The following is a 9,236-nucleotide window of genomic DNA, read 5'->3' as shown; positions in this document are numbered from 1 at the left end:
TAATGTTTTTCTTCACATCCCCTAGCTGAGGACTCTGAGCAGGGTCTGTGTGAAATATATTTCCAGTGCAAGTGCGTGGAGAGATGGCAGAGTGTGTGACTACAGGGTTAGAAGAGTGCTCTGTGGATTCTGGTCTAGCTTAGAATAGAATTACAGATTTGGGTAAGAGTATTATGGAAATAGAACAATGTAGAAAACCGGAGATTGCATTGAGTTTACCCTCTGTGCCTGTTTTTGATGAGTTTTCTTTTTCTTACAGGTGGAAGTATGAGATGACAAGGCACAATATATAAAGTGACATCATAGTTTTTATGGAGGACCTTGGCAGTATCCCCAGGACGGGGCATCATTGATTCTTCTTGCCTGTGGGCCACGCAGTACTGGCAACCAATGGCATGGACCTAATGGCAAGCACACAGCTGGTAAGAAAGAAGTGCTGGAGTACATGGGCAGCCCTGCCAACTACCCAGTGTCCATTGCATTAGGCCATGCCCACCTCACCTCCAATGAAAAGCTCATCTGGCCTCCATGTTCCACTCGCTGTTCAAAAAACGGCTCCCAGCTTTCTCCCAAACAGGGCAGCTAAGGCATTAAGATGCTGGAGACAGACACACTCAAACTGCACTGCTTCTCTAGACAGATAGGGATCAGGTTTGTGGTGCTGGCAGACCCTAGGCAAGCGCGACAGATTTTCTTCTCCAGAAGATTTATGAGATTTACTAAGACTTTGCCCTCAAGAACCCATTCTACTCCCTGGAAATGCCCATCAAGTGTGAGCTGTTTGACAAGAACCTGAAGTTAGCCCTGGGGTGTCAGAGAGGGTTGGAAGTTTTGGACCTGGGTCATAGGCTGGACCTGCAATGGAGCCTCCTCCCCAATTCTGAGAGATCTGCAGGAGGGGTCCTTGTTCCCACTCCAATGGAGATTCCAGCAGCCTTTAGTGCACTCAAAAATGAGAGGATGCGGAGCCTCAAACAGGTGCTGAACCTAAAGCCTTAATAATATTCTCTCCTCCCTCCTGTATCACTCCTACTTCCCATCTCTATACAGATTTACTTATAGAGGAAACAGGCCCATAAATGCTGTAATAAACATTCCTTTGTTCTCAAAAAATAAAAGAATGTCTGAACTTACAAAACAGGAAAAATAAATATAAGGCTAAAGTGGCAAATAAGTTGGACATTTATTAAATGAAATTTCCTTAAGAGATTTAATAATTTTAACAAAAACATTTTTATGCATGTCATGGCTAACAATATGACTAAAAAGGAAACACATTCTAAGCTTAGTTGTACAACTGTTTTATTCTGTGTAATACTTTCTACGTTATGTCTTTTGAATTTGTTAAAATTCTATTTTAGTGGCCACAATTTCTTTAATAATTAGTGTTGTACAAGTAAAATCCCCAAAGTCCTTAAAAAAGAGAATACAAAACCTTTTAATATCTTGCATTGTAATTTGTCTTTTTTTTATAATTAGATATGCCTTGTAACTAGGACTCATTTTACTAGTCAAATAAAATGAAGTTTGAAATACTAATGAATGGACCAATAGATGTAACCATAAATTCATTTATTTTATTTGAATTTAATATATTTATGTTATATTTCTTTATTTATCAAAATATTGTACATTAGTGTCGGGATTAAAATACTACCAGTAGTAGGAAAAACTTGAGTGGATTATGCTTTTGAAAGAAGAGAATTCTACTAGGTTGACTTCCCATTTCTAGAGCTTTTCTCCTGAGCACACAGTCTACAGTCCATTTAGTGCAGTTTGGTCAGAACTTAAAAAGAGATCCATGATTTTTGGTCCAAGCTGTCAGAGAATGGATTTTAGAACTTCTCAAAAACCTGAACTAGTAGTGGAATAGCCAGGAAAAGAGAGAGAGCCAAAGAGTGGGAAACCTCACATCTGCATATTAATTCCCATGAACACATTGGCTGAACCAAAAGTGTGTTTGAGGGGATAGGGGGAACTTTAAGGAACTAGTGAAAAGCAATAGTTAAAAGGCTGAAAAGGCAGAATAAAGAAAGGAATTTAGAGTTCGAATCCTGCCTTGTTAGAAGGCCTTGACAAATAACTGTGACTTTCTATTTAAGTCCCAGAATGACGACATTATAGGAATAACATATGTCAATACCAACAGATTCTTCAAAAACTAAGAGGGAAAACCATAAGGTATATCCTCTACAAGGTCAAAGTAACCAGGCAGCAATTTCTCTATTTGCTATAACAAAAATCAACACTCTTAAAACGTATTCAAAGTATCAAGTATATAGTAAAAATAATTAAATTGGTAAGGGTAAAGGAATAAGGCCTGACTTACCAGTACCAAGAGTGAGGGAGTGGACACAGAAGTGAGCAGTTAAAAAGTAGATAGCATTTGAAGACTTTCATTCATACATAACAGGAAAAAAATTTTCCAGGTAAGGAAGCCAAAGGAAAAAGATGAAAAGCTTCAGGGTTGATGTTTCCTGGAAGAAAGGTGATGAATACTCTTCACAATGGGAACCATCCTGAAGACAAAAATGTGCGCAGATTTCCAAGACAGCCTTCCAAATCTTCAAAGGCTTGAAAGTTGAATTTTGTAGGTTTTCTCCCTTCTGCATATGCATAAACTGAGAATAGAAATAATGCCCTGGACGGAGGCTTCTATACATATTTCAAAGGATTTTGATGACATTGTAAGAACCAATAGAACGAAGCTAGGGCAGTCTGTGATGATTCTGGAATCTCAAGACATTTTTTTTTTTTTTTTACTGTTGTAAAATATTAATGAAACAGCTGACAAGCCAATAAAATTCTAAATGCCCCCAGGAAGGACATTTGTTGGCATTGGTTTGACTCTGAAGTGGGTTTTATGAATTCACAGATATGAGTGTACCTACTATTACATGGGAATTAGACAATGATCTCACAGAAAAAGAAATAGGGAAGTTCTTTTAAATTTTCATTTAATTAATTAATTAACTAATGTATTTATTTATTTAATTGTTGACAGTATTATAGATGTCCCCCTTCCCCCCTCCCCTGTTGCCCTCCTCCACCCAGCCCTGATACTTGTAAAATTATAGCACAACTTGAAGGGTATAAAGGTTAAATGAATTGGGTTCTAGCTGTGCAGATAAAATAATCAGGATCCAGCTAACTTTCAACACATAATCTTTGTTGTTATCATTGTTGTTATGTTTTGTTGTGTTGTGTTTGATTTTTGTTGCCAACTATGTTCCAGGCAAACAGCTAGGCTTTTAAGATACAGCAGGGAACTTAGAGTTCACACTCTAGCTGTTATTACTTTTCCATAAAAGATAAAGGAATTGAACTCACAATCTTTGTCTAATAATTACTGGTATTGTAACTATTTAGCATGTAGTTGAATGAATATCTATTATGTGCTAGCCCTTCATATATATATACACACACACATATATATATATATTCACACACACACATATATATATATTATGTATATATATATGTGTGTGTGTGTATATATATATACATATACATAATAGAGGCCCAGTGCAGGAATTCATGCACGGGTGGGGTCCCTTGGCCTGGCCGGCGATTAGGGCCGATCAGTGCCTTCTCGCCCAGTCTCGATTGGGGCTAATTAAGGCAGGCCAGTGCGGGGAGGGACTGTGGGAGGTTGGCTGTGGGAGCGCACTGACCACCAGGGGAAGATCCTGCATTGAGCACCTGCCCCCTGGTTGTCAGTGCACATCATAGTGACCAGTCGACCAGTCATAATGGTCACTTAGGCTTTTATATATATAGATATAGATTTTTTTACTTACTTTTAACCATCTCCTGAGGGTTATTTATATTTTTTAGACAATGAGACTCAGGCTCATAAAAGTTCAAATTCAAAACGTGTTAGGAGGACTCTGAAAAGAAAATCAATAAATCGGTAAAGAAAATGTCCCTGTAAGCATACCCTAGTGTGTTTCTAACCTTAACTGGGTAGGTAAATGATGTCCCTGTACTTCAGCCAACTCTGTGCACATTCTACACAGAAACTGAACTGAAGACTGGCTGGGGATTTTGCTATACTTTATACATGAAAGGTATGATGACATTTTTATTTAAAAAAAAAATTAACCAATGGGAGAACACTTTCTATTAATACTAGAGGCCTGGTGCACAAGATTAGTGCACTCGGGGGGGGGGGACCCTCAGCCCAGCCTGTGCCCTTTTACAGTCTGGGAGCACTCCGGGGATGTCCAACTGCTAGTTAGGTCCTCTCCCCGCAGGAAGAGGGCCTAAGCTGGCAGTCGGACATCCTTAGCACTGCTGGGGAGGCCATGAGCCTGGCTTCTGACTGAGTGGCACTCCCCCTGTGGGAGTGCACTGGCCACCAGGAGGCAGCTCCTGTATTGAGCGTCTGCCCCATAGTGGTCAGTGAGCGTCATAGCGACCAGACGGACGGTCCATTGTTCAGTCGAGTTGCATATTATCCTTTTATTATATAAGATATTCTTTTTAAATCAGGTCCCTTTGAATTGAGGGTGAGAGCCCAATCTGGGCCCTAGTATTCAAAACGATGGCTGAACCTACCTTATAAGCAAAGTAGTCATTTTAACGGGAGAACAGACACTTAGTTTCATTAAGAATCATGTTGACTTTATCGATGCATATTTGGGGGCAGAGGGTCTGTAGCGTATAAGTGAGAAAAACCAGCCAGGTGGGCCAGCCCAGTGTGGGAGAACTCGTTAAAGCAGAGGATTTTCACTGCCACTAATGGCCACACCAGCAAGAGAGCCCTTCCGAGAAGTGACAGAACTTCAGGAGTCGTCTACATACTTTGCTGAGGGATGTACAATATTGAAGTGTCCCTTAACTCCCACGTGAAATCACCAGTAACTTGTACATTGCTTGAAATTGATAGTGTGAGACTGGATTCTTAGAGGAGCTTGAAAGGCGCTGAGTCCTGATGCAAGAGATTTTAGCATCAACGCAGGAATAGCACTTACAGATGCAGGGGTTATTGGGCTACTGGAACTCCTGATTAAAACCTAAAGGGCTCTTACGTTGAGAGTTAACCTGAGCAGAAATTTAAATATCAAGCAACAGTTCACAGAACTGGTGGACAGAATGTAAAATATTCTGTAACATTAGTCAGCTGATTTTCATGGCTTCCCAGAATAATATTTTCTCCATGAACATCCAAAACATACATTTCAGTAATATTTTCAAATTTTACGTTTTGTTTTCAAATCTGGATCTTGTGAAGCACTTACATCTTAATTTCCTGTGATATTTTCTTTGACATTTGAAAATATAAGTATTTTAGACATTTTAATATATTTTTCTGAATATGAAATCAACCTTAAGAATAATTTAAACAATGTATGATTTGGATCACACTAAACTTTTATCATACTCAAGTAGTTTTCTTTTTCATATGTTCTAGAATGTTACAGTACTAGGTGAATTCATTAAATGCCTTTGCAGCATCTTGCATTGTGATTTATGGGTTTTATGCTTTAATTTTTTTACTAAAGTTATGCTGATAGATTTCTAATAATGAAGAACTACTGGAATGAACAGTATTTAAAATATTATTTCACTATATTGCCATTTGATAGCATTTTATTTTAAAGATTGCCCTTTTAATGGGAACAATGGGTTTGATATGTAATTTTATTTTTGTTCATTTGCCAGATATAAAGTTTTGGTATTAAAAATTATGCTGACTTCATGAACTAAATGCAGAGTATATAAGTCAGCATAGGTGAACTTATTCTGCATAAACAAACAGGAACAATTAGTGGATCATAACCATAGATCTGCAAATCTACAAATGTTGACCTGAAATTTTACTGTATTTTAGTATTAGCTATGCCCTTGAAGTCTGTGTGTGTGTGTGTGTGACTGTGTGTGTGATCTGAGTATTTTAATTTGGTCTATGAACTTTCTGTTGCATGGCCCCTGGGATAGTTTGCTTCATTTTGTAGAGAAATATCTATTTTCTTTTCTACAAAACTGTAGGTCACCTCCTTGCACAGGAAACCTGGCTTACCCATCTGGGCAAAAATAAATTACTACATGAAGTTTTCTGTAAAAAAAAAAAAATGTCAGTTTTTCTCCTTATATAATTGATATTTTATGCCTATAAATATTTTCTCATTTAATAAAGATAATGTGGCTACTTGATTGAGATTGAGCTCTTGATAACATCTAACAAGGATATCTGATGCCAGACTGGCTGGGTGCAATTCAGACATCACCAACTATTTGCTTTGTGTCTTTGAGAAAGTCTTCTTTTTTTAAAAAAAAAGTTTATAGTTTATTAATCCTCTCATGAAAAATCTGCACAACCATCACAGATAAAGTCACCGAAGAATCTTTACTCCTTCTTTTTGCCAGCACCAACGTTGGCCTTTGCAGTCCCCCTGACTTTCTTCATTCTGTTCTTGCGTTCCTTTCTCTGTTTTCTTGAGGTCTTCTTCTTCTCATATAGGCCATGTCTTGCAAGTCTGTGTTTGGGTTCATTTTTCTTTGCGTAGTCCAAGGAATCATAAATCATGCCAAAGCCAGTGGTCTTGCCACCACCAAAGTGGGTTCTGAATCCAAACACAAAGATGACATCAGGTGTGGCCTTATACATTTTGGCTAGTTTTTCCTGGATTTCTGTCTTGGGTACTGTTGCCTTCCCAGGGTGAAGGACATCAATGACCATTTGCTTCCGCTGAAGTAGTCTGTTGGTCATGAACTTCCTGGTCCGGATGGTTACTGTGTCATTCATGATGAAGGTTGGTCTTCAAGCAGCCAGGGAGGAAAAAAGCGAGAAAGTCTTAATGAGACTTGGATTTACTAGTAATTCTAGTATATGAAAATAGTAAAAATATATCACTTTATGTTTTAGGTCTCACAAGCCACGAACATATCTATTTCACAAAATCTTTAAGTCGGTAGCACATAGACATACATTTGTTGAATAATGAATGCTTCTCTCTGTTTTCTAAGCCCTAACCTTATCAGAGAAATTCTTCAATATACTAAAGAAGTCACACCTTGGATTTACATAGAAGATAAACAGAAAAAAAATCTATTTAGCTATAGTCTGCTCATGAATTTATTGATTCAAAAAATACATATTTGGAGCCTATCCACTGGTTTAATCTAGTGCCCCTAGACACTTACCCATGTAATGCATTACTGCTTGTATTCAATGGCAAGAAAAATAAATGCCTCTTTAGATAGAAACCACAATACAATTGAGTTTCATTTGTATCCTTCTTATAGAAAATTTGGAACCAAGCCAGTACTTTCAAGAATTAATCTATTCAGATTACAAAGTGACATTCACAATTTCACCTAATAAACTTATTTTTATTGTATTTTCAATTTTCTTATTTTATGTTTTTTATTAATTGTATATTCTATCACAATTATAGTATGAAGGATATTAGTAAAATAAATCATTAACATAATTCATCTGAAAGGTGTAGTGGTATCAAAATGAACATACAAAAATAATGGACAACTGATAAAATTGCTGATAGAACCCCACCAGTGTTGCTCAGTGGATTGAGCATCCTCCTATGCACCAAGAGGTTACCAATTGGATTCCTGGTAAGAGCAAATTCCCAGGTTGTAGGCTCTATCTACAATAGTGGGCATGAAGGAGGCAGCCAATCAATTTTTTTTCTCTCACATCCATGTTTCTCTCCTTCTCTCCCTCTCCCTTTCTCTCTCTGAAATCAATCAATATATACATATCTCCAGTGCACAAAATTCATGCATGGGAGGGTGGGTGTCCCTCAGCCTGGCCTGCACCCTCTCCAATATGGGATCCCTCTCACAATCTGGGACTGCTGGCTCCTAACCACTCACCTGCCCACCTGCCTGATTGCCCCTAACTGCCTCAGCTTGCCTGCCTGATCCCCCTAACTGCTCTCCCCTGCTGGCCTAATAGCCCCTAACTGCCTCTGCCTCAGCCCCGCCACCATGGCTTTGTCTGGAAAGACATCCGGAAGGTCGTCTGGAAGATGTCCAGTCTAATTAGCATATTACCCTTTTATTAGTATAGATTGCTGAGAGATATTCAATGTTTTCTCTTTTCCTTACACATATGTTTTTGGGTTATTGGGTTTTTTTTTTATACAGTTATGTTAAAGTTTTGTAAAGAGTGGTATGAGAATAAAAATGTAACAACCAGCTTTTGGGGTGTGAAGAGCCCTGCTTTGTACCATTTGCTGATTTCAAGCTATCAGAATGAAGTCACTGAACATATGTTGGGAAGAGATGCCCAAATAGCCCCTTTAGTTATAGTATTTCTAGATGTAAATAATCTCAAGAGGCAATAGATGTAAATAACAGATGTAAATCTCAAGAGCATCGATAACACTACTTTACATGTAGTAAAATAATTAGGAAATTATAAATTTCTAGGTTTTATTTGCTTTGTCTTGATATAATTTATTTCTAATTTATATGTGTTAATATTAATCATGAATGTTTTTAACCAGCTCATGAAATTCCTGAAAATTTAAAAATCTGCACTCCTGGGCAGGTATTAATCAGCCTAGCACACAGGCCTGTGTATAACACAGGTGTTTAAAACACCTCCTAAATAACTATGTTTACACTTTTGCAAATGTTTACCCAAATTTCCAAAACTGCCTTTCAGTTTGCTTTCAGAATAACTATCTCAGTTGTCAATTAGAGTGAAACTTAAGGACATATCACTATCAAAGTATAACCCTCTCCCCCATTTTTCTCTGCTCTTGAAGCAATTTAGAGATGGTAAATTAGCTATGGATAATGACCAGCTTGGATCATTTGGATCAATTCTAAATGAACTCAGTAATGGAGTCCCTGCTTTCCACACAAGCCTGTGAAAACAATAGCTAACAATAATAATAATTAAAAAAATCCCCAATTGATGACGAATATAATTTTAAACTCCCATAGCATTCTTTCAGGGGACCTGACAGTTGAAAAAAGGGAGAGAGCAGGATGATTTTAAGTATGAAGAGCAAGGCTTCATTGTTGATGTCTAAGCTCAGAGAAGGAGTAGGCCAAATTTGGCCACTTTTACAATTTTCCTTCAGGTTGGCTCCATATAATTGAAATGCTTAAAAAAAGGAAGAAGGCTGTTGGAGATGGGCACCTGGCAGGGAACCTGGTAGAATCATGTTAAGAAAAAAACAACTTCCTGTTCCTTTGAAGCTCAACTAGATTAATAGCTTTTTAAGGATGTGGTGAAAAGTGTTATCACATGAAGC

The 9,236-nt window shown here is 37.8% G+C and overlaps 1 protein-coding gene and 1 pseudogene across 1 annotated transcript; one reads left to right on the top strand and one right to left on the bottom strand.

The window, feature by feature from the left end:
• The first annotated feature begins 404 nt into the window (after positions 1-404).
• On the top strand, positions 405-848 carry LOC132236491 (trafficking protein particle complex subunit 4-like; annotated as a pseudogene).
• Positions 849-6,279: 5,431 nt separating this feature from the next.
• On the bottom strand, positions 6,280-6,793 carry LOC132237127 (small ribosomal subunit protein eS24-like). Its single transcript, XM_059701116.1, has one exon. The coding sequence runs from the start codon at positions 6,749-6,751 to the stop codon at positions 6,353-6,355; it is 399 nt and encodes a 132-aa protein (XP_059557099.1). The 5' UTR covers positions 6,752-6,793; the 3' UTR covers positions 6,280-6,352.
• Positions 6,794-9,236: the final 2,443 nt, after the last annotated feature.

This window comes from Myotis daubentonii, chromosome 6 (genome assembly GCF_963259705.1).
Source record: "Myotis daubentonii chromosome 6, mMyoDau2.1, whole genome shotgun sequence".
Lineage (NCBI taxonomy): Eukaryota > Metazoa > Chordata > Mammalia > Chiroptera > Vespertilionidae > Myotis > Myotis daubentonii.
Note: the sequence above shows the minus strand (reverse complement) of the source record. Positions and strands in the feature narration are given on the sequence as shown.